The 21,454-nt window shown below is 35.3% G+C and overlaps 1 protein-coding gene across 2 annotated transcripts in view; it reads right to left on the bottom strand.

Moving 5' to 3' along the window:
• Positions 1–21,454, bottom strand: part of TMPRSS2 (transmembrane serine protease 2) — a 119,143-nt gene that overhangs the window by 19,491 nt on the left and 78,198 nt on the right. For both annotated transcript variants that reach the window (XM_056825952.1, XM_056825951.1), the window contains exons 7-11: positions 16,553–16,663; positions 14,011–14,054; positions 13,271–13,442; positions 4,560–4,735; positions 1,188–1,283 (exon numbers count right to left, since the gene is read on the bottom strand). In XM_056825952.1, the coding sequence (XP_056681930.1) occupies positions 1,188–1,283; positions 4,560–4,735; positions 13,271–13,442; positions 14,011–14,054; positions 16,553–16,663 (599 nt within the window). The remainder of the gene's footprint in view (positions 1–1,187; positions 1,284–4,559; positions 4,736–13,270; positions 13,443–14,010; positions 14,055–16,552; positions 16,664–21,454) is intronic.

The following is a 21,454-nucleotide window of genomic DNA, read 5'->3' as shown; positions in this document are numbered from 1 at the left end:
TGGCTTTCCAACAAAACTTAGCCCTTGCCTCAATCTTGTCCTCATCCTACCCACATCCTTCTTTCCCTCGTCTCTCCCCACATCTTTACTTCTTCTTTTAATGTTGCTTTCCTTTCACACTAAAAGCATGTATCGTTTTCTTCTAGCTTCTTTTACTGTTGCTAATAACTCAGATTATCCTCCTTCACTATTTCACACCTCACTACAAATTTGCAGAAAGCACTGTCTCTGCTGGCTACATCTGCTTTCACTTCTTTTTACTACTCAGCATCTTGCAACTTGGTTTTCCTCCTCACCATTCTACTACTAAGATAGTTTTTTTTTAATAATTTCTACTTGTTTATAATTTAAGAGGAAAAGGAGTAATAAGATTTCTGAATAAGAGATCTCCTGCTATGCAAGCTGGCAGTGAAAGACCCCCTGCTGTTCAGGTTGGCAGTTTGTGACAGTTAGAAGGATGTGTCTGAGTGTGGCTTGTAAGTTGCAGACCATTGGAAAGGGCATTTTGTCTCTGAGTCGCCTGGGGAGAGGTTGTACTGCTAGCAATCTCTCTAATTGGAAACAGAGAAACAGAATAAGGCCTTAATAGCCTTACTGATCATGGATAACTCGGGTAGACAGGTAGATAGTGGTTATATTATTAGACAGTGAGAATAAGAGAGCAGGCAAAGGCTTCAGCCTAGGAGAAGATATTGCCCTTTGAGGCAGATAGATGTAGGGTTTTCTAGAAAAATTTAGAGAAGAAATTTAGAGAAGAAACAGAAGGCTCCCCTTAAGCAGGGGACTTGGAAGTTGGGTGGAGTTAGTTTTAAGAGTGTTAGGGTCCTACCTACCAGTTTCCCTTATTTCCCCATAAGCCAAGGGTTTTGTGCTTAACTGGCCCTGGGGAGTTCCTAGGTGGCTTGTAACATCTAACACCTCTCTAGGACAGTTTCCCCATTACACCTCTCCCACAATGATAAAAGCCAATCCTTTAGAATCGTGACTTTAAGTTACCTTAAATTACCTACTTTTATGTCTTTTCTGATTTAACATAACTTATAATTATAGGTATGGCAAAAGTCTACATTAACTGTATGAGTGTGAAACAGTTGCTATAACCTGGAAAGTTTTGTTAACTGTGCTAAATCACCCATTAACTGAAGTGTGATCTCCAAATAATTTCTTATTAGAAATAATCTTCTTACCTTTTTCATGGGTTGCACCCCATCCTGATATCCAGCATGACTGAGTGGGTTCAAACATCATTCCTGGATTAGGCAAACATACTGGTCTTATTTTTTCTGTATTAAAATGAGAACATAAAACATGATCATTCATTCTCACATTTCTGAGCAGGATCTAAAATAAGACCATTTCCTTCCATTACTTTTCCTTAATGAAATACCAAAAGGTATCACCATGTAAAGATAATTTTAGGGTTGTGATTTAAAATCTAAATTAATTGGTCGCCAGAGCAAAATCCCAAATAAAATACCCAAGTCAGTCTGGAAATTTATGGTAATTTTAATTAATATAGAGGGAAGGATTTAAGGAGAAAGAGGGAAGAGGATATAAGATTTCTCCCGCCTGGCCTGTGCCAGGGGGAGTTCAAGATCACTGCTGCTGGGTCTCTGAAGGAGATTAGAGACTTCTAAGAGGATAAAGTTTGGAATGTAAAGGAGGGAAAACTCAGCCAGAAACTCACCACTGAACCGGACAATAGCTTGTAGCTACGCCAAGATGCCCAAAGGCCCAGCATGCTGCCACCAGCCAACTCTCCACAGCCAAAAGGTACCAGAGAGAGGAAGTGACATGAAATATATAGACCTTTAACTCTTATGTCCTCTCCTCTCAATTTTCACGTCTACCAATCATATCAGAGAGCTTTTCTCCAGGACTTCCCATTCTTTAGTTCTCATCTTCTTTGATTAGATCATATCTTTTGAGTTACTTAACACTTCTTTGTTAAGTTCACCTTTTGGAAGTTACTTAACCTTTTTGTGATTAATTTAACCTTCATAGTTACTTAACACCTTTTTGTATTAAGATCTTAAAATAGATTTAGCTTAAAGTTCTAGCTTCACTATAAAGTAAGAACTAAGTACCTTCATTGTTCAGTCAGGAGATTACAATTTCATCTTCTCCATAAAGTAATATCTAAGTAGGGTGGAGTAATCTAAATTTCACAGCCATACTCTAAGATCATCATATTTGACTAGAATAGATGACTACAGGCCCCACATGGGAAAGTACTATGTATTATTGAAGCTTTTTTAATTTACCCTAGAACCTAGCTCTACAAATAGAAAGCACTTGATGTCTACTGAATGACTAACAAAACATAATTCCAAGTTCATACAATGCCACATCCCTACTTGCAGTAACAGTCACATGAATAACAATGATGCAAAGAATGTAGGAGTTAGAGATGTTTTTCCCTTGTCCTAATATAAGGAACAAATTTCTTAATTTATTTGTTACATTAAAATACCCAGTTAATTCCCTGCCTACTTCCCCTCTCCTATTAGAGAAGGCATCATTTGACAAGGAGTATGTGTGTGTGCACGTATGTGTGTGTGTGCGTGTGTGTGTGAGTGAGTGAGTGAGAGAGAGAGAGAGAGAGAGAGAGAGAGAGAGAGAGAGAGATATGTATGTGTCTTATTGATCTTAGATCTATTTATCAATTCTTTCTTTGGAGGTGCACAAGTCATTCTTCAAACAGTATTTCTTTTGCTGTATATAATGTTCTCTTTGTTCTGCCTGTTTCACTTTTCATGTAGGTCTTTCTGTGTTTTTCAAAAATTAACCTGTTCATCATTTCTTATGGTAAAACAGTATTCAATATGCCACAACTTATTTAGTTATTCCCCAATTAATGGGCATCCCTTCAATTTTCAGTTCTTTGCTACCACAAAGAGAGCTGCTATAAAGATTTTAGAACATATAGGTTGATTCTTTACCTTTTCCTTGATCACCTTAGGAAATAAACCTAATGGTGGTATTACTGGACCAAAAGGTATACACAGTTTAATAACTCTTTGAGCATAATTTCACATTACTTTCCAAAATGGTTGGATTAGTTAACAGTTCCAATAACAATGTATCACTATTCCCATTTTTCCATATTCCCTTCAACATTTGTCATTTTGTCCTTTATAATTTTAGCCAGTTTGATAGGTATGAGATATCTAAGAATTGTTTTGATTTGTATTTCCTTAATTAATAATGATTTAGTGTATTTTTTCATACAATTATATATTTGATTTCTTCATCCAAAAACTGTTTATTCATATCTTTTGACTATTTACCAATTGGGGAATGGCTCTTTTTCTTATACATTTGACAAAGTTCTCTATTTTAGATATGAAAACCCTATTTGAGGAACTGCTTATAAAACACTGAAGGTTCTCAGAGGATTCTTCAGCATCATCAGGCTCTTTGGATTTCGGCTTCCTAATTAGGACTTTGGATTATGGTGAGATTCTCTTTCAGATTTGCATTTGCATGTTGGAGGATTAAATTTAGGGTATTTGTAACTAGGCAGTACTTTCTGTTTCTTTCTTACATTTTCCACTTTCATTCTTTCCACCTCTTTGTAAATAAAGCTTCGAAGTCATTTTGATTTAAGCTATAATATTTTTAAATCAGTGACCACAATATTACTTTAGAATTTAAACTCTTACAACTATGTGTTTCACAGTTTGCATCCATTCAAGTGCCTAACATCAGAAGCATACATAATGGAATGTTATCTCTACAATTAATCAAATAAAGGACCTAAAGTAAAATGAACTGAAAGAAACTAAAATTCCTATCTTTGCAAATAGAAATTTTGGGAATGTTTATTTAAAAACTCAAATACTTAAGGAAAAAATCTCTATCATTGCTAAAACCATAGCATTCTTTTAATCAAATACAAATTCTTCTGTTTTTCATTTAAAGCTCTTTATAACCTAGACTTCTTTCTATCTTTCTGGTCTTCTAATATCTCTTCCATGTCCTCTACTGTCTGACCAGACTATTTGTTGTTTATCAAATAGGACACTCAATCTCCTGCTTCCATGGCTTTGTATTGGCTATTCTATGTGCCTGGAATAAACTATACCTTAATTTCTAGCTTTCTCTAAGACCCTGCTCAGTCCGTTATGCATCTCGTAGATGACACTGGCCTCCACCTTAAGATCAATTTCCATCTGTTTTGTATGGCATACATATGCATTTATGGGCTTGCTGTCTCCCTCATGAGAATGTAAGCTCCATAAGATCAGGGATTGCTTTTGCTTTTTATTTGTATCCTCAGCACTTGACAAAGTGCCCAACAGAGAGTAATAACTTAATAAATAGGGGGAAAACTGTATAACCATAAGCAATATTATTATCTATCAGGTGATATCAGAAAAACAACTGAAATTGTCAACTGGAAGATACTATATTTGGTAGGTTTTTTACCCCATGAAAAATCCATCTCCAATTTTTTCCTGTTATCAGAAAATTTTTTCATTTTTTTGAGATCTCCTGAAAATAGTATTTCCACAAAATTATTATGTATCTTAAGCTGGACAAGAGTAAATACATACCATTAAATGTGAGTGGTGTTTGCAACTTTATGAGGGCAACATCATTGTTCTTGGTATTCGAATCATAACTTGGATGAGAAATTATTTTTTGCACTTTATATCCACTTCCATAGAACATCACAGACTGCCTCAAAATTCCTGCAAATGCTGTCCAGTACCGGGGATTAGAAAGAGGTCTGAAAGAAAAACAAATCCAAGAAATCTTAAGAACAGTGAATCTAAACGGTAATCTGAATATCTTAAAAACACACAGAGACATACAAGAAGCAAATGAGTTCTAATTATAATGAAACACTATCTTACTGCAGAATACTATTGCCCACAACACAACAGAGAGAGCTATATATAGTCAAACAAAATAGCAAGGAAGGCTAAAAAACTGTTTTTAAAGACTTTCATTACTACACCTACTGCTTATTCCTTACTATAAAATTTTAGAAAATTGGAGCAATTTAGTCAGTAACCTTAATAACATCCTGCCTAGGTATTACTCTCCTGTTTTTTAATTGTTTTTATTGTGAAATTTTAATGAATTCTTGGAGACTACAAAGTCTTGGTATGTTTCCAATCATATTCCAGATGAATGTATGGAATTTCTAATTTAATGATAGGTTAACCAAAGACTTTCAAGGAACAAGGAGGTCTTTCCTATCCTCCTCAAATGTAACTGGCTACCTAACTGAAAAATCATTCTATCATATTACACACACACACACACACACACACACACACACACACACACACACACACGTTATTCTATTTGATCTCTGAAACTAAGACCAATAAGTAGAAGTTTTAGTATTGTAGATCAGTATAAAGGACTATATAGAAATCAAATGAATTCTCTAAAGAAGAAGCAATTTCCCTATAACTACAGCTATTGAAGAAAAGAATAGATGACTGCTTTTCAGGGTTGCTTTGACAAGTTTAATGATAATGATGATAACATTAAAAAATGTATCAAACATTCGAAGGTTTGCAAACCGTACTTTGATTCAACACCTTTGATTCCTTCCAATAATGGATTCAAGAACCTTGTGATATTAACAGACTAGATTTGGCACAATAGAGACCCACCTAAAAGCAAGGAAGATTTTCATTTAAGTCCTTCTTCTGAGGCATACCAGCTGTATGATTTTAGGCAAGTCACTCAATCTCATACTGTTCTAGGAATCCAGCTAAGATCACAAAGAGAAGGTCCTGACCCGCTGATATCGCACGTCCAACCCTTTCTCTCTCTACATTCATGATGCTCAGCTAAAAAATACCAATCAGTATATTTTTCCTTCTTCTAGGATAGTCCAATAGAATAAACACATGGAATGAGAACACTTGAAGAGACATTCAATATCAATGTTCAAACCCATTATTTTATACATCAGAAAACTGAAGAACCAAGAGAGACTTGCAGCTTCAGGAGTTATAAGAACAAGAACAATAGAAGATAAAAGCAATTTAGCTGAATAAGAAAGAAATTATCCAGATGATTTAGAGGGGTTTTGACTAGTGAAATGAGTCAGACATTGAATGTAAGAAATTTAGCATAAATAGAGGAAAATGTGAAGAACAATATTCAGATCCTAATTTTATTTTCTGGATAAAAGAGAAACAGTATGAATGGTGATTGAAGGGTATAAAGGGATGAAAAAAGGTCAAGGATGAAGTAATAAGAACTAAAGAAGGAGAGTTAAGGAAGAAAAAGAAACAAGAAAAGCAAGAAAAAGCACCATAAGCAAAAAAAGTTAAGTGGAAGATAAAGTCAATAGAATGGATTATGGCGGGGGGGGGGGGGTATGGAGCAGGTTTAGATGATAGGAGGTATTACACTGGTGTGATATTAAAACCAAAAGAAGAAAGTTGACTGAAATGGTCAAGTTATTTAGAGGGGATAATTGTCTGTAAAAGTTTAACGAGGTAAACTCTGAGGTATCACCTCACACCTAGCAAATTGGCTAATATGACAGCAAAGGCAAGTAATCAATGCTGGAGGAGATGTGGCAAAGTTGGACATTAATGCATTGCTGGTGGAGTTGTGAAAGGATCCAACCATTCTGGAGGGCAATTTGGAACTATGCCCAAAGGGTGCTAAAAGACTGTCTGCCCTTATATCCAGCCATAGCACTGCTGGGTTTGTACCCCAAAGAGATAATGAGGAAAAAGACCTGTACAAGAATATTCATAGCTGCGCTCTTTGTGGTGGCAAAACATTGGAAAATGAGGGGTGTGACATGGAAATCACTTTAAAAGACTGATATATATTAATTTAAGGTCGCCAAGGAATTCAGCTATGTAATTCCTAAATGAAAACTCAAGTCAGCAGTCAACCTTTTATGGAGTTTAATTACAAACAGGAGGAAGAAAGGTATGAGAGAGAGAGAGAGAGAGAGAGAGAGAGAGAGAGAGAGAGAGAGAGAGAGAGAGAGAGAGAGAGAGAGAGAGAGGGAGGGAGGGAGGGGGGGAGAGAAGGGAATAGGGCTTAAATACCCCCTCTGTTTAGGCTGGGCCAAAAGGCCCAAGCCCTTAGATAGCTGAGGCAAAGAAAAGAGATCAGTCCCTATCACTCATGTGACCAAAATGGAGAAACAGTCTCAGGGGCCTCCACCTCCAGCTTCCTTCAGACCAAGCTTCTCAGAGCACAACCTCTCAGAGCAAAACCTCTCCAACCACCACCTCAGTCCTCAGACCTCTCTATCTTTGAAGGAAACCATCTCAGTTCCCTGCCCTCAGTTCTCACATCTACCAATCACTGTCCATGTCTTCCCTGTGCCAATGGTGGCTCTAGCTTAACCCAGAACCGCCCAGAGGTCTGCCCCTTTGCACATGTCTGTTGAAGGTCATATTCTCAAATAATTAAATTTTGATCTATGCTGCAGCCCTTCCTAAATCCTGTTAGGACTGAGTAGGGTGGAGATTGTAAGTTCCAAGACCTGGTTCTGTCATTCCAAGTATCTCTATTGTATCAATTCTAAAATCAATCATGACTCAAGGAAATTCCTGTTTTATGCTTAAGCATAGGTCAAAGCCCTTTCCATTGTTTAGCAAAAGGTTTCTGTCCTAAAGTAGTCTTAGGTAGGGAGGAGAAGGACCCTCCCTACCTAATGTTGAAAATGGGGAAATTTCCAACATTCATAAGTCTAAGAAATTTTAAGGTTTACAGGGGCTGCCCTTCGATTGGGGAATGGCTGAACAGATTGTGGTATCTGTTGGTGATGGAATACTGTTGTGCTCAGAGGAATAATAAAGTGGAGGAATTCCATGTGAATTGGAACAACCTCCAAGAAGTGATGCAGAGCGAGAGGAGCAGAACCAGGAGAACACTGTACACAGAGACGGATATACTGTGGTACAATTGAACATAATGGACTTCTCCATTAGTGGCAATGCAGTGATCCTGAACAACCCGGGGGGATTTACGAGAAAGAACACTATCCACATCCAGAGGAAGAACTGTGGGAGTAAAAACACTGAAGAAAAACAATTGCTTGAATACATGAATCGAAGGGATGTGGTTGGGGATGTAGACTCTAAATGATCATCCTAGTACAAATACCAACCACATGGAAATAGATTCTGATCAAGGACACATGTAAAGCCCAGTGGAATTGTGCGTTGGCTATGGGAAGAGGGGAGGGGAGGGAGGGAAAGAATATGATTCTTGTAACCAAGGAATAATGTTCTAAATTGACTAAATTAAAAAAAAAAAAGGAGAGGCAGTTACTGATTTTGTATCCCTAGCACAGTTTCTTGCATGTAGTATATGCTAAATAAAGATGTACATATATAAATATATAACATTCATAACATAAATATATATATAACAAATATATAACATTCATGTGCATGTGCACATGAATACAGCTATATGAATATAATATATGCTAAATATGGCATGTTACATGCAAACATATATGAATACAGATGTAATATATGCTAAATAAATGCTTGTTCAAAATAATAATAATATATATATATATAATATTACAAAATATTTTACCAGATCCTTAGTGTAGAGATTTCAACACTTACAAGTAAAGACAAATGACCAAATAAGCTTTGCAAAAATCTCACCTAGTATGGAAAATAGGGGAAGCTGAACAGTGTCTTTAATCAAGAATGCTGTGCTTATGTTTTAAGTTTTATCAATGTATTTTGTTTGTTACATTTAAATATTGTACCTTCAACATGAGCTTTTTTTGTCAACGCAAAACAATTAAATTAAACTAATAATAACTCATTTGAAAGTGCAGGCAACATTTTATATCTGTAGCACCCCTTCCTACCTCTATTTTTTTTTAATTAAGAGGTATCTAATTTCTCTCTCTCCCACCAAAACTCCAATGGGAATAAAGAAAAGAAAAAAATTCTGATAGTAAATACGATAGTCAATCAAAACAAATGCCTTCTAAGATTATTTATATTTTTTAAATCTCATTTTGTACCATAAATCCATCACCTCTCTGTAATAATTAGCATGTTTCAGTTCTCTGGAATCAAGAATGGTAAATGCATTAATCACAGTTATTGTGGCTTTCAAAGTTCTTGAGTTCCTGTTATTGTAGATGTTCTGGTTCTGCTCATTTCATTATTCACTGACATAAAAATCCTCAAAATTGTTTATATTCATAATACTGATGTTGTAGTACACAATGTTCTTCTGGTTTTATTCATCTTACTGCAACAGTCTATATAAATTTTCCTTTTCTTTTAGGAATTATATATTTCCTCATTTCTTGGAGTATTCCATCATATTTATAATATTTCTATTCATTCGGTAATTTCTTAGTTTGAACTTTTTTTTGCTACCACAAAAAGAGCTGCTAGAAATATTGTTTGTACATAAAGGAACATTTTCTTTTTTCTTTGATATCTTCTGAATATAGACCTTTTGGCAGTAAAGCTCGGTAAAAGGGCAAGCACTATTCTGTCAAGTTTTGAAAAATAATTCCAAATTGTTTGGAATTATTCACCCTATTCATAGTACATCAATGTATTCATTTTTCAAAGCCTCTCTAAATTTTAAGATGTTACTTTTTCTCATCTTTATTGCACTTAAAGACTGATGAAAATGTCTGAATCACATTTGAATGTCTCCAATTAGGTGTGACTTGGAACACTTTTTAGGGGCTATATGTAGTCCAGGATTCTTCCATTATAACCTGTTGATCATATAATATAGACAGACTATCAATTAGAGATTGGCTACTTTTGTTATAAATTTCTATCAGTTCTTCCCTCTTAGAAATGAGACTATTATCAGAGAAACTTAACATGACAATTTTTTAATCTAAATAATTGTTTCACTTAAAAAGTTTGTTCACACCTTGAAGATTGATGAATAAGGCAGTAAAGGAAAATAATAAATGTTGAAGGGAAACATTTTTGTTGCAACAAAATTGGGACACTAATGCATTGCTAGTGGAGCTGTGAATTGATCCAACCATTCTGGAAGACAATTTGGTATTATGCACAAATGGTTTTAAAAGAATGCATGCCCTTTGATCCAGCAATACCAGTACTAAGTTTCTACCCCAAACATATAATTAAAAATCATTATACAAAAACAGTCATAGCCATACTCTTTGTGGTGGCAAAAAAAAAAAAAAGGAAAATTAGGGTGTGTCCCTTGATTGGGGAATGGATGAATAAATTGTGGCATATGATGGTCATAGAATATTTTTGTGCTATAAGGAATGGTGAATCGCTTGATTTCTATATGAACTGGAAAGACCTCCATGAACTGATGTAGAGTGAAATGATCAGAACCAAGAAAACATTCTATACAGAAACTGAAACATTATGGAATGATCAAATGTAATCAACTTTGCTACTAGTAGCAATGTAATGATCCAGGGCAATCCCAAGGGACTTCAGGGAAAGAATGCTATCCATGTCAGGAGAAATAATTGTAGGAGTAGAAACATGGGGGAAAAACATACAATATATCACATATTCATATGGGTCTATGATTTGGGGTTTTGTTTTTATAAATGGATATTTATATAAATGAATAAATGGAAATAAGTATCAAGTGATAGCAGATGTATAATCCAGTTGCTTGTCAGCCCTGGGAGAGGGGAGGAAAAAGGTGAGGGAGAAAACATTAATCATGTAACCATGGGAAAATATTTTATAATTAATTAACTAAAAGTTTATGCAAACTGTGAAAGACTTCACTATTCTCAGCAATGCAACGATCAAGGACAATCCTAAAGGACTTATGACAAAGAAGGCTGTACACCTCCAAAGAAAGAACTGTTGGAGTCAGAATGCAGATCAAAACATACTATTTTTCACTTTAGTTTATTTGTGTTTTTATTTTGGGATTTTGGTTTTACATGAGTGTTGTCCTACAATGATGAACAATATGGAAATATGTTTTCCATGAAAATATATATATAATGCAGATAAAATTGCTTACCATCTCTGGGAAGGAGAAAGGAAGGAAGGGGAAAAGATAATTTGGATCTTCAGGAAACTTATGAGTTAAATTTTAATTACATGTAATTGGTAAAATAAAGGCCCCGTAAAAAATAAAAAAATTTAAGTTCATGCAAAACATTTTTAAATTTGATGTAATCAAAATTAGTAATTTAATCTCCCATGATCCTCTTGGTCATGAACTTCTATACATTGACAGGAAATTTTTTCTAACTTTTTCTAATTTGTTTATGATATGACCTTTAATATTAAGGATAAGTACTTATTTGGAACTTCTCTTTGTATTGTGTGATGTATTAGTCTAAATCTAATTTCTTCCATACTGCTGTCCAATTTTCCCATAAGATTTTGTCTGTTATAGAGTCTACTGAGATAGTGAAAATGAAGCCTCTGCGTTTATCAATTATTAGTGCTAAGCACTGTACTAAGGATTTGAGATTTAAATAAGGACAAAAAGATAATTCTTGCCTTCAAAAAGCTTCCATTCTAATAGAGGAAATAACGTGCTAAAAAAAATCCTAAAATTTGCAAGATTAATTGTTTTTACCAAAGTATTAAATAAAACAATATTTTAAAGAGATGAATATGTTGGCATCCTCTATGAATGAAAGAGTAAATAGGAGATTTTAGGAGGGTAGAATGAGGTAACCAGCAAGCTATATGAGGGCATATATTCAATAGTGATGCAATTAGAGAAGAGACAAAAAATTATTTTAAATTATTAAAGAACTTATAAAACATTTCCATCTATTTTTCAAAATATAAACAATATATTTACAATAAAGCTATAAATTGCTATTTATTGAAATAAAGACAGGCCTAATAATTGAAAAAATAGCACATGCTAAAGGGAAAATGGACAGGGAAAAATTCCTATCAACAAAGTTTCTTTTTTGGAAGTCTCATTTTTATGATAATAAGAAAGTAATTCAGATTTATAAGAAAAAATCCACTATTTATTGATGAAAATTATTATGAACAGGTAGTTTCCAAAACTTGAAAAAATTATAAATGTGCCAAATCACTAATAATTAGAAAACTACAAATCAGAATAACTCAGGTTCTGCTTTTACTGCATCCCCATAAAACTGGCAATGTTGACAAGAAAGGAAAATTACATTGGCTGGATGGGTTTCCCAAAAATGCCCATTAGTCTATTGTTGATATAGTTGTGAAATATGATCATCAAAACTGTTCATGTGCTCTGAAGAGTGTACAAGTATCCAGGATACCTAGGACTGACTACCCTCTCTTTGCCAGAAGTCACCTAGAGCACTGACGAGACAAAATGGCAGAGCCTTGAGATCAACGTAACTTTGGTTAAGAGACTGAGACTATTTAGCCTAAAAAAGAGAAGGCTTCTAGGGAACATAATGACTAGCTCCAATCATTTGAAGAACAGGCACGTGGAAAAAAGATTCGACTTGTTCTGCTTGGTCCCAGAGGGGTTCCCTAGGAGCAATGAATGGATGGAGAATAGAAAGTGATGGAATTAGGCATAAGAAAATTCCTTCCAGATGTATCACCAAATGAAATCCATTAAGGCAGGATGACTTGCCCTTCAGAAGATTCCCGTAATGGAAGGACGAATGAGCCCATGACTGACATGTTGTGGAGGTTACGCTGCTATAGGTATAAATGGAACCAGATGGCTTATTTGTGTTCGCCAAACATGATATCACACTCCTATTACACTGCGCTTGCACATAACAATTCACTATGGCTAGAATGGGTTGCCCCCTCATTGGGGCTTCTCGGAGTCCTTGTACTCAAAGTGCAGTTAAGGTGCTGACCCCTCGTTTTTGCCCAGTATTTGTCCTCTTTCCCCTCTTCAAATGAACTTCTCTGTTTTCATCTGCTTGTATGGGACATTTCCTCCCCTCCGATAATATGCTAAATTCACTTTTCTTCATCTGAGCGCCTGAAGTGTTCAACAAATGGTTGTTGGATTGAAATTCTAAATCCTTTCTAGCTCTAGAGTGCTTTCAATTGCTCTGCATATAGCGAGATTGTGCTCAAGCCATAACAAGTCAAGCAGATTCTTGAAGGAAAAAACAAAATAACTGAATTCAAAGTTGTGTTTCTAATAAATCAAGCACACAACAAATCTGCCTTCTTTCAGCCCCGTCACAACAATGGCGATGACCCCGACCAAGCTAAGATTTCTAGTTCAGATCCTCCTAGAAGCATTATGGGTAAACGTACCGCTGAAAGAGGAAAAGAAAACGAGGAGAATGCCAAGAGCTCCTTGGAATGACTGATAAACAACTTACTCTTCAACACAATGAGCTGCTGTTACAATCCATTCCGGAGTGATAATAGAGCCACCACAGACATGGACGCCTTGAACGTGAAGGCTGACTTGCCACGGCCATTCTCCTGGAGCAGCATTGGTCCCACCTACAATCCGGTTCAACTGATTCACCTTCATCACTGTCCCACATTCTAAAAGCAGTAATGAAAATGTAAATTCCCAAAGACATTCATTACCCTTCCGTTCTAACAAGACAGCTCCCCGGACTTTCCATAACAGAACTGGTGTCACTGGCAAAGGGCTGGGTGGAGGGACAGAGGTTTGTAGCCCGGTTACTTTTCCCCAAACATCTGAAAAGCTGGCGAGAGACTTTTTTTTCAGACATTGTCCATGTGAACAAGGAGGGGAGACTGTAGGATGAAATCAGAAAACAACCCATAGTATGTTTGTTCCGAATGCATCAGCCACAAAAGGAAATGTGGTAAATAAAGTCACAAAATACGTTGGAGCCAGATTGTGGGGGGTCATTCAATTCCAGGTTGAGGATATTTTATCCTATAAACAACAGGCAATCAGTGGCGTTTTTATGTGATTTGAGAGGGCTTCTGCAGTTGCTGTTGATGCCTTCCTTTCCAGGAGTGATGCTTTCAATTATGCCATTTTACAAGACATTATTTTAGTGGAAGAGTTTCTAAAGTAGTAGTGGACATGCTTAGTATGACATACTATGTCAGGAAAAAGAAAATGAAATGTACTAACCTATGCATCGGAGAGAAACCACTGTTCTTGAGAAACAGACATTGCTAGGGAAGGAAAACAAAAAAGGATTGTCACAAAATTATGAATAGCATTTCCAGAATATTTAAGAAAATCCTTATCCTTTCTAATACTCTCTTTCTTGGTTTGCCAGAATCAACAAAATGAAAGAGAAAAATATATATATTTCTGATTCATGAAAAGTAAAAATCACTCAAATGAGAGCATTTAATTCTAGTTTCAAGCTATTCCTTCAGGAAGACATTCATTTTCAAATAACTGGATTCATAATTTTGATGTCATTCTTAAATTGAAATACTAAAACCAATATTTTTTCTACAGAAAAGTAAAATAAAATCATAATTCCACACGTCGGGATGCTTTTGGATGAGAATCTAATCAATTCCTCCATCCTGGGAAATAAAGAGAAGTTTAAGATCTATTTAGAAGTAAAAAAACACTGAAGTTAAAAAAATAAGTCTCAGAATAATGAGGTTAGTTAAACAGATACTGTTGTAAAAGTAGCAGCAAATATACTCCAGCTATTATCAGTGAGGGCTAAAAACTGTGTGTCAGTGTACCTGTGGAAAAAGATTTGCCAGAACGCACATTGCCCAGAACTGATCTTTATTCTCTCTCTCTTCCTTCCTTCCTTCCTTCCTTCCTTCCTTCCTTCCTTCCTTTCCTTCTTTCCTCCGTTCCTTCCTTCCTTCCTTCCTTTCCTTCTTTCCTCCGTTCCTTCTTCCTTCCTTCCTTTCCTTCTTTCCTCCGTTCCTTCTTCCTTCCTTCCTTCCCTTCTTTCCTTCCCTTCTTTCCTTCCCTTCTTTCCTTCTTTCTTTCTTTCTTTCCTTCTTTCTTTCCTTCTTTCTTTCCTTCTTTCCTTCTTTCCTTCTTTCCTTCTTTCCTTCCTTCCTTCCTTCTTTCCTTCTTTCTTTCTTTCTTTCTTTCTTTCTTTCTTTCTTTCTTTCTTTCTTTCTTTCTTTCTTTCTTTCTTTCTTTCTTTCTTTCTTTCTTTCTTCTCTAAAGCCCTCCACTAGCCTTAACTAATTCACAAGAGACGATTCCCTCATTTCTTCCTTCCTCACTGATTTTTCTTGGCTTCAGAAATGAATGTGTAACCAAAGAAGGCAGACACTTAGAATTAGTTCCACCAACTTTGCTTTATTTGTGACTGTGTGGTCTAATAGATCAGGCCTTTTTAAATGGACCTACTAGCATATGTGCACATTACTTTCCTTGAGGTATCCCAGGTAAGCAGGACGATATCTATTTCCAAGCACAGTAGGGCTTAAAGAGAACTCAGTCTATCATCCTAGATAATAATGAACCTACAACCATGGAAACAGATTTCCTTTGAGTTACAAGAGATGTTCTGTCATCTAGTCCAACCACTACATTTTACAAATGAGGAAAATGAGGCAGAGAGAGGTCAAATAACTTGCTCCCTGGACACAGGGGCCATCAGTTGCCAATTCTGGGAATGAACTTAGACTCTTGAACTCCAAATTGAGCATCTTCCTATTATACAAGATGCCTTTAGTCCTTTTCTCTTTGGGAGTTTCTGGGCCACAACAATCAACAGAATATTTAAATTCACAATTAATTATGATAATGGAATTTGCTGTTTAGATGGCCGAGACAGTTTTAAGTGGGGACAGCCTGGAGTCAGTGAGACACAATTTCAACTCTAAGCTCCGAGACTCGTTAGTTGTGTGTTCTCAGGCAAGTTCTTATGCAGTCTGTCTGTTTCCTCTGCTATAAAATATGGCTAATAACAACCCCGACCTTGCCAGGTGATGATAAGGATCCAGCGTGAAACACAGCAGAGGGCCTGATCTCCGTACAAATGCTACCCGGGTTATTATACTATTATTACTTGCTGTGTGACAGTAGACAAATCACTTCAGCTCCTAGCCAGAGTTTCCTCTTCTGTGTACCAGAGAGAATGTTGGCTCTCACCTTGCGGGGCTCTTATCAGAATCAAATGAGATCTCTATTGTATATAGTTAGCGTGCTGTCTGGCACATAGTAAGTGTTACTCATTTTTAGCTATCAGAAGGAACTTTCCTCATGCAAGACAGAACGCTAGCATAGAGAACATGAATTTGGATGGAGATCATCTAAATTGAAGTCGTAAGTGAAGGCCATTTAGTAGCAAGAAGCTCATCGGCAGGTCAGTGAGTCTTCTTTTCCTCATCGGTAAAATGGTCAATACTAATACCTTCATTATTGTAAGGACAAAATGGAATAAAGAGAGTGACTGTGAAGGGTTTTTATAAATGTGAACAATTCTTCTTCTTCTTCTTTTGGGTCGTTAGTAAGTTTGAGGAGAAATAAGGGAGTACAGGTAAATGTAAGTAAAAGTAAATTAAAACAATTAACTAAATGAATAGCTTCTCAGTCAGACCTACTTAAACACCAATATTCTTCTCATAACGGGCGTCTTCATAAAGGATCATATCATTTCTATATTGAATTTCCTAGCTGTCCCCATTATGGAATTTTCCAAGGAAGAAAAAAAAACTATTGTAGAAGGCTTATCTACCTGTTGTAGAGTTTTTCATATAAATCTACATTTCCAGCACTCAGGTTCAACTTCATATAGCTTGTGGTGCCACTATCATCTATTATTCCTCGACTGGAGTAGAAACTATTCCTGGTTAAAAAAAAAAAATCAAATTTAGTATCCGTCTTTATCATAAGTAACCATATATTTTAACTTGTAAGACCAACTAGACTTGATACACTGAGTTAAAACAACAGCTTCCTATCCAAAATCTTAACACCTAGTCATATAGACACCGTTCAAAAATTCAATCATAAACAAATTTCAACAGCACCAAATAGTCAATTAAGTTTTATATCTGTAGTATTCCAATCTAATGTAGATTAGAAGAAAAATGATGATGATGATGATGATGATGATGGGGAAATAGAAACACTTATATCGCTAATCTATAACTTGAAATGAGCAAAACCAAGAGAAAAATGTACACTGAAAACGAAACTTTGTGGATAATCAAATGTAATCAACTTTGTTACAAGTAGCAATACAACGATCCTGGACAATCCCAAGGTCCTTAAGAGAAAGAATGCCATCTACATCAAGAGAAAGAACTGTAGGAATAGAAATGCAGAAGAAAGACATCACTTCTTTATATAAGTATATGATTTGGTTTTCTTTTTTTATTTTGTTTAGTACAAGAATGAATAATATGGAAATATCATGTGTAACCCAGTGGAATTGCTTGTCAGCTTCAGGAGCGGGGAGGGAAAAGGGAAGGGAGACAACATGAATCATGTAACCATGGGAAAATATTTTAAAATAAATAAATTTTAAAAAAAAGAAATTATCTGGGAGCAGCTAGGTGTCTCAATGGATTGAACCCAGAGGTCTTAGGTTCAAATTTGGCCTTAGCTTCCTAGCTAGTGACCCTGGGAAAGTCACTTATACCCATTGCCTAGCCCTTACCCCTCTTATGCCACGGAACCAATACACAGTATTGATTCTAAGATGTAAGGTAAGGGTTTAAAAAAAAAGGAAAAGAAATTATCAAGGAAAGTTGTCCTGATATTCTGGAACATGTGGAGAAAATAGAAATCTATCAATTACCTTCAGAAACAGATACAAAAATAAAAATCTCTAAGAATTTTGTAGCCAAATTCCAGTGGCCAGGCCAAGGAGAAAATCATGCAAGCAGCCAGAAAGAAAAAATTCACATATTATGAAATCACATTAAGAATTGCATAGAAACTAGCACTTTCTACTTTGAAGAACTAGCGGACTTGAAATAATATTCTGGGAGGCAAATGAGTTAGGAATACAACAAAGAATCACATATGCAGCAAAACTGAGCACAATCCTTCAGGGGGATATTTAATGAAACAAGACTTTCAATCATTCCTAATGAAAAGATCAGAGCTGAACAGAAATATTGAGGTTCAACTACGAAAATCAAGAGAAGCAAGTTAAAAAAAAGTAAATAGGAAAAAGAAAATTTTAGGGATTTGACAAAATTAAATGATTTATATTGCTACATGGGAAGATACTTCTAATTCTAAAGAACTTTATCCCTATTAGGGCAATTAGAAAATATTCAAAGGCAGAGGGCACAGAAGTCAAATGAAAACAATAGGAAGATATAAAAAAAAGGGTGAGAAAGACGAAAACATTGGGAGAAGATGGAAGTAAAGATAGAAGGGAGTAAATTACCTCATATGAGGAAGTGAGAAAGAGTTAATATAGTGGAGAGGAAGATTAGAGGAAGAAGAAGTGGCAGATAGTACTTGAACTTTACTCTCATTGGAATGAGCATGAAGAGGAAATAACATCCACATGCAAGTTGGGTATAGAAATCTGTCTTACCCTATAGAAAATAAGGAGAAGAGTTATCAATAAGAGAAGGGGTTGGGCACTGAGAAAAATGGAGGACAAATTGAAGAAAGTGGTGATCAGAAGCAAAACACTCATGAGCAATGAAATGCTGAAAGGAGAGAGAAAAGGATAAGCAGGGGAACACGTAGTAATCATAACTAGAGATGTGAATGGGATAAACTCCTCCGTAAAACAGAATCAGATGCAAAAGTGCATTAAAAAGCAGAATCCCACAGTATGTTGTTTGTAAAAAACATTTAAAGCAGAGACACACACAGAGAAAAGATAAGCAGCAAGCGCAGAATCTATTACACATTAGGTGAAGTGAAAGAAAAAAAAGGGGTAGCAATCATGATTTCAGGCAAAATAAAAAGTAAAACAGATACAATTAAAAGCAATCAGGAAAGAAACTTCAATGTGATCAAAAGTACTATAGACAATGCATAGCATCCAAAACCAACCCTAAAATAGAAGTTAAATGAATTACAGGAGGAAATAGACAGTAAAACTACACTAGTGGAGGCCCACAACTTTCTCCTGTCAGAACAAGATAAATGGAAGCAAAACAAAAACAAAAACAAAACCAAAGAAAGAAGTTAAGGAGCTACGTAGAATTTTAGAAAAGTTAGATACTTTAGGCCTCTGGAGAAAACTGAATGGGAACGGAGAGGAATTTAACTTTTTTCTTACATTTCTTTACATGGCACCTACATAAAAACTGACCAAAAATTAGGGCATAAAAAAACCTCACAACCAAATGCAGAAAAGTTGAAATATTAAATGCATCCTTTTCAAATCATAATGCAATAAAAACTACATTAAGGAAAGGGCTACAATAAGGAAAGGGCTGCAAAAATAAACACTAAAAATTATTTGGAAACTAAGTAATCGAAACCTAAAGAATGAGGAGGCCAAAGAAGAAATAATAGAAACCATGAGCAATTTCATTAATGAGACAAATAACAATGATGTAGCCAAAGCAGTACTTACATCTCTAAATATTTATAGCAATAAAACAAAGAGGAGATCAATGAATCAGGCATGCAACTAAAACAAATAGAAAAGGCACAATTTTTTACAAAAACAAACACCAAATTGGAAATTCTGAATATTAAAGGAGAGACTAATAAAATTGAAAGGAAAAACACCATTGAGCTAATAAAATAAGACAAGAAGCTGGTTTCGTGACCACAAACTAGATAAATCATTGGATGATTGTCTTAAAAAAAGAAAGAAAAGACAATAAAATTACCAGTAGCAAGAATGAAAAGGGTGAATTTACCACCAATGAAGAGGAAACTAAAGGAATTACTGGTCTATTTTTGCTCAATTGTATTTCAGTATATCTGATAATGTAAGTAAAATGGATGAATATTTTCAGAAAAATAATTTTCCCCCAAAGTACATGAGAGGAAATAAAATATTTAAGCAATTTCATCTCAGGAAAAGAAATTGAACAAGCCATCAATGAGTTCCCTAAGAAAAGATTCCCAGGACCAGATAGTTTTACAAGGGAATTCTGCCAAACCATTAAATAACAAATGATTCCAATACTATAAAAACTATTTGAAAAAATAGGTCAAGGAATCCCGTCAACTCCTTTTATGACACAAATACAGGACTGATACCTAAACTAAGGAGACCAATTCCCTTGATGAATATTACTGCAAAAATCTGAAGCAAAGTACTAGCAAGACGATTATAGCAACATACCACAAGAATCGTACACTGTAACAAGGTGGGATTTATACCAGGAATGCAGGATTGATCCCAGATTGGAGAAATTATCATCATAAATGACCATATCAATAACAAAACTGACAAAAATAATATGATCATCTTAAGTGATGTAGAAAAAACTCAACAAAATACAAACCCCTTCTTATTGGAAACACTAGCATAGGAATCAACAGGGCTTTCCTTCAAAGAATAAGCAGAATCTCTCTAAAATCATCTGCAAGAATTGTCTGTAATAGGGATAAGGGAGAGGGTTTCCCATTAAGAACAGGGCTGAAACAAGAATGTCCACTATCACCACTATTAGAAATGCTGGCAATAGCAATGAGAGAAGAAAAAGAAATTAAAGAACTAGAACGGACAATGAGGAAACAAAACTAGCACTCCTTACAGACGATGATGGCATACTTATTGACTCCTAGAGCATCAACCAAAAAGCTAAATGAAATAATTAACAACTGTAGCAAAGCTCTGAGACATAAAATATCCACACATAAATCATCAGCATTTTTATATATTAGCAACAAAATCCAGCAGGAGGAGACAGAGAGATTCCATTTAAAATACCTCTAATCAATATAAAATACTTGGGGAGATCTAAGAAACCCAGATACTAACTGAACACAATTACGAAATACTTTTGATACGAATAAAGTCAGATCTAAACAATTGGAAGAAACATTAACTGTCCCTGAGTAGGCAGAACTAATATAATAAAAATTATAATTCTGCCTTAGCTAATTTACCGTGCCAGTCAAGCTACCCCCAAAAATTATTTCATAGAATTAGAAAAAACAACACTAAAATTCATCTGGAAAGACAAAAAGTCGAGAATCCCAAGGGAATTAATGAAAAAAAGATTATGGAATGTGGCTTAACGGTACCAGATCTCAACCAGTACTGTAAAGTGGTAATCAACAAAACGATCTGGCACTGGCTAATAGAGTGGTGGATTAAAGGAATGGATTAATACACAATACAAACTAGAAAATAACATAGTAATCTAATGTTGAGAAACCAAAAGATTCAAGCGTTTAGGATAAAAACTCAGCGTGTGACAAAAAAACTACTAGGAAAACTGGAAAATAGTATGGCAGAAACTGGGTATAGATCAACATCTCACACATAGGCTATACTAAGTACGATAAGGTAAAAAGAGGTACCTGTTTTAGACATAAAGGGTGATGCTCTATGCAAAGTAGGAGAACATGTCATATCTATGGATAAGGAAGAATGTATGACCAAAAAAGAGACAGAGAGCATTAGTGACATAAAATGGATAATTTTGATGATAAAATGGATAATGTTCAATTAAAAATATTTTGCACAAACAAA

This window comes from Monodelphis domestica, chromosome 4 (genome assembly GCF_027887165.1).
Source record: "Monodelphis domestica isolate mMonDom1 chromosome 4, mMonDom1.pri, whole genome shotgun sequence".
Lineage (NCBI taxonomy): Eukaryota > Metazoa > Chordata > Mammalia > Didelphimorphia > Didelphidae > Monodelphis > Monodelphis domestica.
This window is presented reverse-complemented; position numbering and strand designations above follow the sequence as displayed.